The 16,844-nt window shown below is 40.0% G+C and overlaps 1 protein-coding gene across 3 annotated transcripts in view; it reads left to right on the forward strand.

Annotated features, from left to right (window-relative positions):
• Positions 1 to 16,844, forward strand: part of lama2 (laminin, alpha 2) — a 224,208-nt gene that overhangs the window by 43,312 nt on the left and 164,052 nt on the right. For all 3 annotated transcript variants that reach the window (XM_051138593.1, XM_051138594.1, XM_051138595.1), the window contains exon 2: positions 8,200 to 8,370. In XM_051138593.1, coding sequence (XP_050994550.1) covers positions 8,200 to 8,370 — 171 coding nt within the window. The remainder of the gene's footprint in view (positions 1 to 8,199; positions 8,371 to 16,844) is intronic.

A 16,844-nucleotide genomic window follows, 5' to 3' on the forward strand; every position in this document is an offset into this window, starting at 1 on the left:
TGCTATTTCTTGTGCATATGAGTCCTCTGGTCTCCCTCCTCCTTTAGGGGTCAAGGCTCACTCTACCCGAAGTGTATCTGCCTCCAAAGCCTTTCTTGAAGGTGTATCTATGCAAGATATCTGTAACGCTGCGGGATGGTCCACGCCCTTACTTTTGTCAGGTTTTATGACCTGGACCTGCGAGTCGCTCCTGGCTCTTCTGTCCTTCGCCCTAGCTCTCTCTAGGCAGGGACTTGGATCCTGGCGGCGTGGGCATCTCGTTCTCATAGCGTTTCGACGCGGCTCGAGTTCCTGGAGGGGAACGTCTCAGGTTACGTGTGTAACCCCGGTTCCCCGAGGGAACGAGACGCCGCGTCTCGAGGCCATCCTCCTGCATCCCTGCGAGCGCTGCTTCTCTCCTGAAGCTGACGCTGGCTTCTGACGCACGTGTATTTATAGCTTCCTGGTTGATGACGTCACCCGCCTATGATGTCTCGCTCTTTCATTGGACTGATTACACATGTGATTCAGAGCGCGGTCACGCTGAAGGCGTTCCCATAGCGTTTCGACGCGGCGTCTCGTTCCCTCGGGGAACCGGGGTTACATACGTCACCTGAGACGTTTTCCAGCATTTTTGTGTATTTGAACCATTTCCAACAATGAGTGTATGATGAGATCCATCTTTTCACACTGAGGACAACTGAGTGCCTCATATGCAACTATTACAGAAGGGTTAAAAGGCTCATTGATGCCCCAGAAGGACAAACATTATTTTTCTGAAGAACAGTGAGCAGTTTAACCCTCTGGGGTCTGAGGACTATATGTAAACATCTTTTATGTGAAGTATCTTTTTCAGGTCAGCACTAAATAAATGTTAACATGCATTTTGTATGATCCCTCTTATTATAGTAAAAAAAAATAAACATTTTCAATGATTCTGAAAGGGGGATGCAAACATTTGTCCTCAACTGTATGTTGAGAGACATAGTACAACTTACCAAAATGTATCAAGTCTCATATAATCGCTCAATCACCATTTCAACCGAAAGAAAGATATCAAATAAAACAACTTGTGAGCAGTGTCACTTAAAGGGATAGTTCAACCAAAAATGAAATTAACCCCATGATTTAAGCACCCTCAAACCATACTAGGTGTATATGACTTTCTTCTTTCAGATGAATACAATCAGAGTTGTAGTCAGAGTTGTATTAAAAAATGTCCTGGCTCCTCCAAGCGTTATAATGGTATCAGCATCGCTATCGTTACATATCATTCTGAATAATCGGCTATTGGTATCGACTGAGGAATTTAATATTGGTGCATCTCTAATATTGCATTCTGAGGAATTTGCAAGTAAAGAAGACCTTCCTGAAATCTCTCCTTTGGATTCACAAATACATCATATCAAACATAGATTTGTTAGATTAATTGGTTAGTAAATTAATTTTGAAAATGGTTTGCAGTTTTTCTTACCAATAACATTTAAAAAAAAAAAAAAAAAAAAAAAAAAAAAAAAAAAAAGCCCATATTTTAATGAATCTGAAAATTTGTTTCAGAATGATTTACACAATTTATTCTGCTCATGTGTCAAGCATGAGGCTCTGTGTATGAATGCCACTTTAATTAATAATCTGAACTTTTCATGTAATTGAAGGCTATAGTTTTAACAGTATAAAATGCATTACTCCTATGGAGAGTACCTTAAACCACATATACAACGTGTGTTTGTCTGAGTTTGAGAACTCACACATATACACAGGCTCATAAACTTTGACAGAAAAAAAAACAGCAAGAAAAGAAATAAACATCAGCGAATCCCACCTTGAAATCTGTCTAAGCAAACAAACGCACACACACAAACACACACACACAATCCGCTCAGAGGCTGATTGAATGTGGCAAGATTGACATGTTTATGGTGCAAGGTGTTACAAGTGTGTTGTCACAAGTGTATCAATGCAAGTGTGTGTACAAATCTAAGGATGTGTGTTTGGTGCGAGTGTGTGATGTTGCAAAAATCATATTCTGTATATATAAATATTCATAAAATGAAGCAAAACTGCATAAGGCTCCAGAGGAAACATTTACTACTCACATGCTGCTCTTTTAAATCTCAGAAGACTTTCTCAGTAGTGTTGTCCCAGTTGTTGTCCATAGGAAAAATAGAAACTCATAAATGAGTCAGTAGTTGTCATGCTGCAAGAGTAGAGAGCTGTAGTGGAGAGCAGCTCAGGTCACTTGATCATTGGCAACTTTCTAAATTTCATTTACATTTATTCATTAAGCAGACACTTTAGGCAACTTACAAATGAAGTCAACAGCACGCATTTCGTAATCTTTGTTCTTAAGGGTGTTTAGATGTTTTTGCTAGGCAAGATTGATTAATACTTGTAGGTTTCATTCCCATCATTTGAAGGCAGCTCTTGTTTGTAGCTGGATGTTTCACAGCTCATCCGGAGGCATTGTGTGGATTATTTCCTTCAGCAGGGATTGTTGGTGTTAGATGAAACGTTTGTACGTCTGAACCGACAGCTCGGCTCGAGCCGAAAGAGCTCCGTTGTTCGCAGCATCATCATAAATGCACAGAGCAGATGAGGATCAGGATGGGAGTGAGCGATGGAGAAATTCATCTTTTGAAAGGCACGTCTCGGCTGCGAGGCCTGCAGACATACGGCTTACGGCTCCTGACGCCCAGCACCGCATGAAAGAATAATTAGTTTTGTCAAGCTGAATGAAGGATCAGCAGTATCAGGATATGAATGAAGAAGGAATGAACGCTGATATCGATCCGGCCCGGCTCAGAGAGGCAGAGAAAGAGCGATAACCCTGAACTGTGTCCCGGCGGCACCTGCGGATCAGAACGCTCTCGGAAACATGACAGGTCTTTTAGAAACATTTCGTCTGGATTCATAATTATACTTGCAGCTATCAGGAGCTACACATGTCATATGAATAGCGTCTCCAGTGTGCTTATATGCCACATTTTCTCTTTTCAGTGCATCTGTGTTTAGATCATCTTTGAGAGGTAAAGGTGAACACGACTGAGACAAGATCTGAAATGTAGATCATGAGAGGGTTTTGATCCAGTTCTCTCTGAATAGGTGAATGTGTGCTGATTGGTCTTGTGTCATTGCAAATGGGAATTAGATTCAACAGCTGTTAGTACTGGGCAAAATTCAGAATTCAAGAACCAGTTTTCTTTGTGTGAATAACAAACAAACAAACAAAAAAAAATCTGTCATCCCCATAGTTGTTATAAATGGTAGAATTCATGAACAAATACATTTTCTAATATGATTTTGAAATACCATTTCCACGGTAAAGCAATGTCAGATTTTAAAATGTGTTTCAAAGGATGAATTTTGAATTGAAGTATAATTTCTACAACATGATAGGAAAAAAAGCCATAGAAAAAGAACTCCTGTTATGATGTAGATTTTTTGAGGTGCACTCTTTTCATAAATTAATCTATTACTGGTCCTACATAATTTGTAACAGAAAATATATATTTATATATCCAATGGTATATAGTTTGTCATGATTGGATTAGGATTTCATTGTAATATAGTGAAGTAAACTTAGGTGTCCCTCTGAGGGGCATTCAATTTTTTTATGTTATTTTTTTTTTTTTACGAAAACAAAACACCACAACAGTTCTTCTGTATGTGAAAGCAACTGCCAATATTATATTTTAAATGTAAGTTATTTGTGACCCTGGACCACAAAACCAGTAATAAGGGTACATTTTTTTCTGAGAGCTGAATAAAAATAATCTTTCCATTGATGTATGGTTTGTTATGATAGGACAATATTTGCCCGAGATACAACTGTTTGAAAATCTGGAATCTGAGGGTACAAAAAAATACTTTATATTACAAGGGTACTGTAATAATACTGAGAAAATCTCCTTTAAATTTGTCCCAATGAAGTTCTTGCCAATGCATATTACTAACCAAAATTTTATTTGTGATATATTTACGGTAAGAAATTTATAAAATATCTTCATGGAACGTGATCCTTACTTAATATCCTAATGATTTTTGGAAAAATTGATACATGTATGAATTTTGACACATACAGTGGGCTATTGCTACAAATCCATAGTTCAAATGAATATTCGCAAACAGCATCACAAACTTCACAGCTCTCGACCTGTGGTTAGAAGCATAGTTCCTTGTAAGACATATGGGCTCAATATATAATGCTCGGGCACAATAAGTAAGCTAACATGCAATACAATCTACATCTTCCATTCTATCTAAATATAAATGCATTTTAATCTATGTACTTTTGCACGTCCTCTATAAGCGCCGTTTTTGAATAGTGTGCATGTGCATACATTTAAGCAGACTACACAATTTTTTCGAAATGATCGAAGCTCATAAGGTGCTCGGCTCATAATTCCTCTCACCCGATATGAGCTTAACCATCAATGACACAATTCTCTACCGCTTTTGTTTCGTTTTTGTTGTTTTACTCTACATTCAGTTTTTTTTTTTTTTCCCTGTTTTTCCGCTGTCATGTCTTGCAATCTGTATTTTCTTCAGCTGTTTATATTTTGAACTGCAATGCCTGAATTATGAATAATTGACTTGTTCAGAGTTGGCTCTATTCAGTGTATCAGTCAAACTAAATAGCAATAATTTAAATTGATTTGTGATTTAGACTGATCATTTGGACAGTGCATGCATGCACGGTAAAAGTATAATGTGATATAAACTCAAAAAATAAATAAATAAAAATAACAAGTAAAACACTGGCTAACGTGAAATATTTACCTATGATCCATTAAAAACTAGCCTGAAATACATCTTATCTTTTGCCAGTATTGAAGAGGATCTTTTGTCAAGATCAACATCTGTAGCTTGTGAATGAAAAACCATTACAAAACCACTAAAGGTACTTTTGTACATTGTAATTGTGTAATTTTCTGTAACATTTTTAAAAAGTTGGTATTTCAGACAGCTACATTTTTGTGTGGCTTGCCCAAAACTGGTCTTATTTTGCAATAAATGCTTCCAGACTAAGATTCAGTGACCTTTAGGTTGTGTTTCTGCTCAATTTCAATGACTCCCTTAACTGATTTTAGACGTTATTAATTAGATTAGACGTGTAATGTGATGAAAGTGCAAATGACAACATTTGGAACACTGCAAAACTGTGTTTTGCATCAAAGCGAGTTTTCTATAAATTACTAATCATCCCTAAACACTCAATTTTGGTCTCAAATACATTTCGGTACGCAAATATCATCACAACATAATCACTGCTGAAAATATTTTAAATGTTGAAAATTCTACCACATAAAATCAATAGGACATTATAAAGGGAATTACAATGTCTGACTATAAATTATGGATTATGTTAAGTTATATGACTATAAGTTATAAGCGACTTGGGCTAAAATAATTGCAGAAGTTTAGGGCTTAAAGGTTTAGAACAAACCCGAGGCAGAATGTGTGAGAAGCATCAGTACAGCACTTATAAATGCTAAAATATAAGCACTTGTAAAGCTCCGGTTTCAAAAACATCCAAGCTGTAAGTTGTTCATGTTTCCTGGGAAAATGTGCTTGTTATGCTTTACAAATGTGTCCCATATTGCGCATAATATCCATTTGATTGTGGACATTCCAGAGGCAGCTGCTAAGCTGTGATGTGTTTGCATGAAGGAGGGTGTAAAAAGACTTTAACCCTGCGACTAAACTGCAGAACTAGCACTAGCATTCAGAGAATTGACTGTAAGGAGCACAGGGAGAGTCTGAGTGATTGTGACAGAGAGGAGAACCTTGCTTTTGTCCAGCTCGCATGTCTCTGAGAACTCGTAAGGAACATCTGTCTGAACAGCTGAGACTGATTTCATGAGATCAAGTGCTCTTTGATTCTGACCAACTATGCAAGCTCTTTTTTTTTTTTGGTGCATAAATACACATCACACAACAGAAAACCCAGTTTAATATTGCTGACATCCAGATTTAAACCACGCAATCCAGACATTAATGTTTTGTTTAAAACCCTCGTCCTTCTATTGCAGGTTGTTGAAATACTAGTGTACCTAGTGTACCACTTAATGCACTAAGTACACTAACTACTGACTTACTGTAAAAATGTGGAATGGCATATAGCGTATTATATACATATATATATATATATATATGTATTTCTAGTAGGGCTGCATGATTATGATAAATCATAATTTCAGTAATTTCCCTTGATATGGTGATTAATGACAATTAATGTCAATCAGTACAATTTTGTCAGTGACATACATAAAAGCCTTAATTAAGCAGATTAAAGGCTGTATTTTTAATAAAACTGCCAATAACAACATTTTGTATGCGTATGTGACTGTTGGTTCTTTTACCACCATGAAAAATAAAACTTTTAATTGTGAATAGATTATATATAGAAAGCGAGCAAAGAGTGCTCCTGTAGTACTATATTTTCCTGAATATAAATATATATATATATATTTTTATCATATGAAACATATTGTGACTATGGCATGCAAAATGCAAAATGTGTAACTTGCACACATTTAGATTTGTGGCGGTAGTTTATTGTATTAAATGCTACTGTAATTTCTGTTTTTTATATTTATATATCATTTATATTTATATTTTGAGCAAGTATTTATATTTTTCATTCCTGTTCTGTTCTAAATACCATTCATATTTATTAGGGATTTGTTACTGCGTGAGAAAAAACTAAAACATGTTTATATTGTTCATGTCTGTTCCAAATACGTTTTTTTATGTATTGTTTTTGAAATGAATAATAAAATATTATGTATATACTGATGCGACTTACCTGTGTGTGTGTGTTTTTTTTCTCTCAACAATAGACTTGAGACTTGTAGTCAGATGTGACTTATTTTCCAGAAAATACAGTAATCACTGAAGCTGTCACTTATTTCAGTTCAGCACAAGCTTTCCGTTCTGCACTCTCATGAAAGCTCTTGTTACAATCATTGAAGTTTTAAGCATATTTGCATGCATCTAGCATCTGACTGGCCATTGAGTTCATGTGCTCAACACTGGTGACAATGCTTAACGCTGCAAATATATATTGTAAGTTGTTAACTTTGATGCAAGAGTAGTAAATATAAAGATAATGCTGTAAACCACACTTTTTTCATGAATCAAATATTTGTTTTTAAAATTTATTGGGCAGCCCTAATTTCTACCTTATCTTTAAATTACATACCCGTATGCTAGTATGCTGTATTATGTACTGTAAAGTGTCAAAAACAAATTCTTGCTCAAGAGGATTTGAATGTGAGCTCCATATTATCAATATGTGATTGCTGGAAATGCTGGGAAAGTGGATTCTAGGAGAGTTTTAATTACAGAAACGAGGACAAGCAAAACAGCTCTCACAAAGCAGGATCAGCTTTCATAATACAACTGTTGCTGTGCTATTTTGATGAAGGATGTTTGATGAAACAGACATTGCATTTGATTTCATGCAGCTTTAAAGTCTCCCATTACTGAAATGATCCTTTTGTTTCAAAACATCCGCAGGTTTGTTCTGATAAGACTTTCCCATGATATATTTCAGCCAAAAAAAAAAAAGAAAAGATTTAACTCGGCTGTTGGTAGGATACTAAACTGAAGTCTTCTCTGTAATCAGTCATCTGAGCAAGCTGCATAATCAGTGTGAAACAGCATTATCACCATTTTTTCCCTATTCAATTTTAACCAAAAATTAAGTGAGAAATGCTTTCAGTGTACATTTAATATAAGGACAATGCTTTGCTTGTAAATTATGAGCTCCTGGAACAAGGACTGGATACAAGGAGGACATGCACACAGAAGAAAATTGCAAACAAACAGCATGTTGCAATAAAAATAGATCACATTCATTTAAATCAATGAGTTACTCATTGCTGCAAGAAGTGCAACATCAGAATCTAGATTGCCTGATGCCATTTAAGGACTGACCATTCAAAATGCATCTCTTTCCACTGATGCTCAAATATATATCTGCATTCTGATTAAAATCTTTTATTTTATTATTATTATTATTATTATTATTATTATCACCATAATCAAAAAACGGCACATTGCATAGTGGGCATCTGGGAAGATGATTGAAAAGCTATGTGAACCCTTGCTGTTGGGTGCTGTTGGTCTTAAATCATCTGTAGAAACAATCATCTGTCTTGGTAACAGCTAACGGTGTGTGTGTGTGTGTGTGTGTGTGTGTGTCTGTGTGTGCAGGTCTCTTCCCAGCTGTGCTGAACCTGGCCTCGATGGCAGAGATTGAGACCAATGCCACGTGTGGAGAAACAGGACCAGAAATGTACTGCAAACTAGTGGAGCACGTACCAGGACAGCCTGTGAAAAATCCTCAGTGTAGGACCTGCAACCTGAAGAGTGATTATGATTACGGTACAGGATACTGTCTTTCTCTCTCTCTCTCTCTCTCTCTCTCTCTCTCATACACACACACACACACACACACGTTTGTTTTTGTGAATTGTGGGGACTTTCCATAGACTTCTATAGTTTTTATACTGACAAAACGATATTGTCTATCCCCCAACCCTAACCCTAAACCTACCCCTTACAGAAAACATGTTTGCATTGTTACATTTTCAGATAAACATCATTTTCTATTTTTAATTGGTCCCCACAATGTCAAAAATTTCAGGTTTTACTATCCTTGTGGGGACATTTGGTCCCCACAATGTAGCAAAAACAAGTACACACACACACACACACACACACACACACACACTTACACACAGGCTCTCAGGCTGTGTATAATCCATTTGATATGCTCTAATCAAAGTTTGTTTTTGCTCATAAATCACTGCATTCCAAGATCACAACAAAACACTGGCACAGTCACATGTAACGCACATGTACACTGGATACCCCACTTCACAGACCTCATAGAGTAGAAAGTATGTTTTTTTTTTTTAATTCACTGTACTGGAAAATGTACTGGAATCACCTGGTGCTGGTCCAATTAATTCACAAACTAGACTGAATCGGTCAGTGGTGCATTTCCCAAAAGCATCATCAGTCCTGGTTGAAAGTTCTGTTGTTACCAACAGTGTTGTGGAAAGTTAAAAGTAATGCATTACAATATTGCACTACTCCCTAAAAAAAAATAACTAATTACATTACTTTTCATGGAAAGTAATGTGTTGTGTTACTTTTGCATTACTTTTTAAATCTGCACAGGGCTTGCTTGTTTGTTTTTAATATATATATATATATATATATATATAGGCAAATGTAAAAGGCCTTTCACATCAAAAGTGAAAAGAAATAAGCCTCAGGCTGAATGAAAAGTAAATTCATGTTTGTACAATACACTCTTCAGCAAAAAAAGAAAAGAAACACAAATGTTGGTTTATCTAAAGTAATTTTTGCTTATTAGTATGGCTGAATTGGATCAAGTAAGATCAGCAGGGATTAAATACATAAAGGATATTTGTGTTATTTAATATATTTAATTATTGCAAGTTTGCATCATATTCTGAGTTTGACTGTTTTTATTCATTCTGATAAATACTGAATCTGTTTTGTGCAAGTGAGACAAATTAATCTAGTCCAGAACTACAGTAACATCATGTTTACACACCTCTGCACTTACTCCCGATTTCTCTCAAAATGGCAATAGGAGAGCTGTCAGTCAATACATGGGAAAACAAAGTAACTGGCATTACTTAGTGTAACGGGTGAAGAAGTACACAACTCAGAGGTAACGCAAAAGAGCCCCGGAGGGTGGATTTATTTGGTGGTTGTGCAGAAAAAAAATGAAATAACAGTGCAAAACGTGGATAATCCAGTGACAGACCTGCGAAAGCTGACCAGATCCTGGAAAGGCCATCCGCATTGGCGTTATCACTGGGTGTTCCTCGCCGTCCTTTACTTGGGACAGGACTGCACCTAGTCCTGTGTCCGAGGCGTCCGTTTGCACCAGGAAGGGGCAGTTGAAGTCCGGGGCTCGCAGGATGGGTTCCCGACATTAGGGCTTCTTTCACCCGTTGGAATGCCACTTCGGCTTCCGGGCTCCATTCGATCTTCTCCGGCTGCCCCTTCCTGGTCAGATCTGTCAGAGGGGAGGCTAGAGAGGAGAAGTTAGGGATGAAGCATCGGTAGTACCCCGCCAACCCCAAAAAAGCTTGTACCTGGGTTTTGGTAGACCGTCTCGGGGCTGCTTGGACGGCTTCTACTTTCTTTGGCTGGGGCTTTATCAGACCTCTTCCCACCTGGTACCCCAGGTACTTGGCTTCAGACAATGCTAGGTGACACTTGCGGGGGTTGGTGGTCAGGCCGGCCCATCGCAGCTCCGTCAGCACCCTCCGCAGATGACTAAGGTGTTCATCCCAATGCTCTGAGTGGATGACCACATCATCTATGTAGGCGGCGGTATAGGCCTGGTAAGGACGGAGGATGATATCCATAAGGCGTTGAAATGTGGCTGGGGCCCCGTGGAGGCCGAAGGGAAGGGTCCTATACTGCCAATGTCCACTGGATGTCGTGAAAGCGGTTTTCGGTTTTGCCTCTTCGGCCAGGGGCACCTGCCAATAGCCCTTTGTGAGGTCCAGGGTGGTTATAAATCAGGCCCTTCCCAATCGGTCCAGCAACTTGTCCACTTGGGGCATTGGGTAGCCATCGAACTCTGAGACTTCGCTCAGCTGCCGGAAATCGTTACAAAAACGGAGGGTGCCATCGGGTTTGGGAACCATTACGATGGGGCTCGACCACGGGCTGCGGGACGGCTCAATCACCCCTAACTTGAGCATTTGTTGAACCTCCTCTTCTATAGCCTGCCAATGAGCCTCAGGGACCCGGTAAGGCCGCTGTCGGTCGATCATTTTTGGTGGGGTCCGGATCTCGTGCTGGATGACGTTGGCCTGCCCGGGGAGAGGTGAGAAGACATCGGAGAACTGACCAACCAGGTGCTGGAGCTCCGTCTTCTGGGTCTGCGACAGGTGGGGGTTCATGTCCACTACAGCAGGCTCAGCGTGGGTCAGCGCAGTGAGTTGGTCCCTAGTCCCGACCCATTTTTTCAACAGGTTAACATGGTATAACTGTTCGGCTCATCTCCTTCCTGGCTGTTGGATCCGGTAAGTGACAGGTCCCACCTTTTCCAGCACTGTGTAGGGGCCTTCCCAGGTGGACAAGGACCATGACCCTGTCTCCACCCTGGAACTCACGGGGCTGGGCAGGCCGGTTGTAATGCCGCTGCTGAGCCTGCTTTGAGGTTCCTTCACCAGAGGCACCAATCCACCCTCATCTCTGGCCTGGAAGTGGGGCAGGCTGGCGTTCCCAGGCCTCCCGGGCCACATCCAGCAGCCCACGGGGTTGTCTGCCGAATAACAGCTCAAATGGAGTAAACCCGGTGGAGGCCTGTGGCACCTCTCTGACTCCGAATAACACGTAAGGGAGCATATCTGGTCCCAGTCTCTTCTATCTTCCGATGCCACCCGTCTCAACATCTGCTTTAGGGTTTGGTTAAATCTTTCCACCAACCTGTCCGTCTGAGGGTGGTAGACACTGGTGCAGAGTTGGTTCAGGAGTTGAGCAAGGTCAGCCATGAACCGGGACATGAACGGTGTCCCCTGGTCAGTCAGAATCTCCGATGGTATTCCGACTCGGCTGAACAGCAGGAACAGTTCCCGGGCTATATTCTTGGCTGTGGCTTTGCACAGAGGGACGGCCTCTGGGTATCGTTTAGCATAATCCACAATGACAAGAATATGTTCATGGCCCCGGGCAGACTTCGGCAACTGTCCGACAAGGTCCATCCCGATTCGCTCGAAGGGCACCTCAATGATGGGTAGTGGAATTAGTGGACTGGGGGGAGGTTTCTGTGGCGACGTCCTCTGGCAGGTTGGACAGGCCTCACAGAATCGGTTTACTTCTGCTTCCAGTCCCAGCCAGTGGAAACGGTCCCGGATCCTTTGGGTGGTGTTGTGGGCTCCCAGATGACCTGCCAGAGGGTGAGAATGAGTCAGCTCGAGCACCGTCTCCGTCTTCGACTTCGGAACAACAAGTAGCTGTTTTTCCTCCCCCCTCCGCTGGGCGACACAATAGAGCAGGCCATTTTGGACGACGAAATACGGGAGAGGATGGGGTCCCGGCTGAGTTTCCTGTCCCTCGATGATCCTGACCTGTGTCCAGCAGTGTTTCAGCCTGTCATCGGCGTGCTGTTCTTTCGCTGGGTAGCGTCCGCCAGCTCGACCGTCTCCACCATCTCCGCGAGCGTGGTTGGGTTCCGCATACCCACCACCTGCTGATGGGAACGAGGAAGAGCCCGTAGAAAACGATCTATAGTCACCCTCTTGATGACTTGGGCGGGGGTGGCTTCCCCAGCCGAGAGCCAGTGCTGTGCTAGCCGATGGAGTTCCACTGCTTGGGCCCGGGCTGGAAGGCGGGGCTTGTAACTCCACTCGTGAAATTGCTGGGCCGCACAGATGGAGGACAAACCAAAACGGCCGAGAATTTCTTTCTTCAACTCCTCATAACCATCTGCTGTCTCCGGGGGTAGTGTGAAGTAAGCTCTCTGGGCTTCGCCAGTCAGCAATAGCGCCAGCAGTCTAGCCCATTCATCCCGGGCCCAGCGCTCTCGATGTGCGTTTGACTCAAACATCTGCAGGAAGGACTCCACGTCGTCATGCACCGTCATCTTTGGGAGCAGCTGGGTGGCTCTCGTCTGGATATCCGGAAGGGGAGATCGTTGGGCGGAGGCGGTCCGAAACGCCAGGAGCTCCTGCTCAACCTGATCCTGCCACGAGGCGAGATGTTCAGCCATCTGTTGCTGGCGGACGCTCATATCCGTCAGCTGCCTTAGTATCTCATCCATCCAGTGATTCAGTGATGCGGGAGCGGCGCCGCCTGAAAGAGCCAGAAACACAAAAAAAAAACAGATAGAAGGGTGTTGTGATGAAAACTGCGTTGTTTACTTCTTCTTAATCCGCCTGCATTCTCCACCAGTGTAACGGGTGAAGAAGTACACAACTCGGACGTAATGCAAAAGAGCCCCGGAGGGTGGATTTATTCGGTGGTTGTGCAGAAAAAAATGAAATAACAGTGCAAAATGTGGATACGGTGCTCGGTGAGTTGACTTCCAGGTTGGGCCGGCCGGGCTACGAGCTGCTCTCTGTGGGAACAAGGAAAAGAAACGTCAGTATCTCTCAGGTAAGGAGACATGTCTCATCCTCTTTCTCGTTGGGGCTGTTTATGTAGCCGTGTCTTGATTGAGAGCAGCCGTGGCCGATCGGCCCGTGATGAGGATCCCAGGCGACGCTGATAGACAATCGGGACGCTCGACACATTATTTAAAAAAAGTAACTTGGATATTTTCTTGTAAAATAAAAAGCAATGCGTTCCTTTAATTATGTAACTCCCATTACTTGTAATACGTTATCCCCAACACTGGTTACCAACATAGTTCAACATTTCAGTTTTTCCTGAAACCACAAGTTTTGGAAAATGAACATGTGCAAACAGTATCACAAACTTTGTGGTTGGACTACAGCTCTCAACCTGTGGTTAGAAACATGGTTTCTTGTTAATATGACTTACATAGATCATGCTCTTGGCACAATAATCAAGCTTTTATTTAGTACATTACATATCATTCATTGCATCTCAGTACATTTCAATCTATATTTGTTAACGCATCTCAGTACGTTTCAATTTACATGCATTAATGCATACGAGAAACCCGGGACCCTAAAATTAATAATGTGTGTGACATCATTAACAACAGTCTTGGGTTGTATTTACATTATGTGATTCAAGTGACTCAATTCATGTCTGGAAATAAATCTGACAGGAATCAGACACATGCATTTGCATCTGCCATGTAAGTGGATAGAATGAACATTTGCGTCATTAAAGCGTAACTGTGGTGAATGACCGCAATTTTTTAGTTTTTGTTTAAAACAAGAACAAGTATCTGCCAATGGGGCAAGAAAAATAACCTTACTTTCCTTTTAAATTTAGATTATTTTTCGTACCCCATTGGCAAATAATTGTTCTTGTTTTGAGCAAAAACTAACAAAATTTTGATGCATTTTTCAGAAAGTAGTAAATGTAAGTGAAGTAGATGAAATTGAAGAATGTATAGATATTTATACTAGAAAACAACATAAAAAATACTAAGAATTTTTTTTTTTTTTTTGGGGGGGGGGGGGGGGGTAAATATACATATTTTGGATATGAGTCGCTTTTAAAAGAAGATGTAAGCTGATCATCTAAAATAATCAGATATATCATCAATCAACAAACCGGAACTGGACCAAGACCTGCAGTATAAACTGTGGTTCAAACAACTAAGGTGTGAACATGTTACTGTTTCTCCACTGATGCACTGATGATGGTAGTTAATCAGCAAGTTATGTTGTTGTATGGGAAACACAGCCCTAGGAGGTTCTTATTGTAGGTTATCAGCTGTAGCTGTAGCTGATACTGGGAGCAGCTGGAGGAGGCTGAGGGTTTGATTGATGGAGAGAAAAATACATTTAATAGCCAAACAGCAGAATATGTATGATGTGTATTGGAAATCTATTGGGCTGATTCTTCAGTTAGACAAACTTTCATTGTCAGCAGATATTGCTCTACAGAAACAACTGCTCTCACAACATTGGCCCAACGTGACATACATTTTCAATAATTAAAAAAAAATAATAATAATTTAAATGTAGCATATACAAGTCCTGTTACATCAAAGAACACATCTTTCTCTACACCACTGTATTTAGGAATTAAGATTGAAAACACAACCAGCGACTGTTCATTTATATTTTAAATATAAACCTAAGGCCATTTATAATAAATGGGCATGGCAACCCCAGAAACCTTTTGTCACCTTATTATAATAGCTTTACATTTTTATTGTGCTTCTTTAATTTTTTTTAAGATGCTGAAGGGTGAAATTTGCAGGATTTGTACATCTTGCGTTTGATCCCGTACCCAGACTTTTTAAAGTTAATAAATAAAATGTGAAATTTAGGAAATTATGCATTGCACATTTTTCAAAGAACTTGTATGTTCAATACATTTATTATTATGTGTGCTCATTACTGCCATCATTATCATCACACACAATATCTGGCATCCACATCCACACCAATAACACATTATAGTAATTTTATTAAACATGCAAACATTTTTAGGAAGACGTAAATGAAGATCACTTTTATACAGCCAAAAGATGTTTGGCTAATAGAAGATGTAAATGTCACAGATCGACAGCTTGGCTCAATACAAAGAATACAATCTTCAAAGCTGTGTGTTTGCTGTGTTGCTGGAAAGTAGAGCAGATGGTGTATTTTAATATTTTACATTTCTTATTATTTGTGATTTATTATTTAATAAATACAGAAGCCCTAGAGCATGACATCACATCCTGTTGCTGATGTTTGTCTATAGTAATTTGACGTTCTCTCAGTTATTTGACATCATGTGTTACCACTGACTAACAGTCAAATCTTGTGTTGCATCAAATTTTGCTGTTTGAGCAAACACTCTAAATGTGCGAACTGATAAAAAGGTAACCTGATTTTATTTTATTTTTTAAAGCAATATTTATCAGTTGTAAAAGACTTATGAGTGTTATTATGTGCTGTAATTATATTCTAGATAAGTGGTGAATATTCTCACTCTAGCTCTAGTTATTTCTGGGCAAATCTCTTGAAAAGTGTGATGGCCATGTCTGGTCATTTTTTCACCCCAAAATCAAAAGAAAGAAAAACAAAAAGTAATGCAGAAAAAAACGTAAAAACATAATGATGTATTATTTTAATTGTATGGTATTTATACATCATGGTAGTATTTGTTATATATGCAAATTTGATTAAAAAGCGTCAGTGTGTCCAGAGGATGATTTTCCCGACTGTATTACAGTAATGAGAATCTAATGAGAATCATCATCATTAAGATGAATGAGAATTACAAACAAGCTCAAGGGTAAAACATTACAGTGTCATAATGTCAGTAAGTAATGACTGAATTTTCATTTTTAGGTCAACTTCTTCTATAAGGGTCCGTAGATATGCTTCATTGTCTTCATGTAAACTCGTTTTGCCTTTGGTTTGAGGGTGAAATTTGAGCCAGACATGGTGAGGGTCACCCGCGCATCTGTCTTTCAGTCACCGTCATCTTTTAGGTGTCGGTGTGGTGGTTTTTGATGTGTACAAGTTGTTTGAAAGGTCTTAATAAAACACGCGTTGAGGAGTCATCCTCACACCTCAGCCATAATGAGTTAGACGCTCCAGTCTGAGCTCTCTTCAAACACACGCCGCTGCGCCCCTGAGTCACCCACACACTCCCAGCCAGAGAGTGATTAATATAACATGTAATTAGAGAAAATTAGAGAAAGAGAGAGAGAGATGTGACTTAACCAGCGGGGGAGTTCTTTTAAATGAAACCTAGATCTCGCTCATAAATTAGAAAAGAATATATGCAGTCAAATAAATGATTAAGTGGACAACTTTAATCATCTTTGCCTGATTAAGAATCTGGCTGTAAAGAAAGAGTGGGGTTTGTCTCATATAGTTGGCTTTCGACAGGCTTTGCGCCAAGATAAACGTCAGTATTCCGGCGCTTATAAAACTCATCCCTCATTAGAGCAGATCGCTATATTTCAAAAGACACTTCAGCAGGTGATTTCCGTCAGCTCACGAAGGTAAAAGCCAGCCGAGACACGTTATTAGTAGCGTCGTGTCCTGTCGTGGTTTAATATGAGGTGTTACGGAGCTTCTCTAAAGGGCTCGTGCCATGAGAAATCAAATCTCGCTTGATCTCTTCAGATAAAAGAGCTCCATGTGCTATGAAAAATGAAATCTTCCTTGCCGGTCAAAAAAACACCACTTATTCACACAAAATTAACATACAAA

The sequence above is a fragment of the Labeo rohita genome, chromosome 20, assembly GCF_022985175.1.
Source record: "Labeo rohita strain BAU-BD-2019 chromosome 20, IGBB_LRoh.1.0, whole genome shotgun sequence".
Classification (NCBI taxonomy): domain Eukaryota; kingdom Metazoa; phylum Chordata; class Actinopteri; order Cypriniformes; family Cyprinidae; genus Labeo; species Labeo rohita.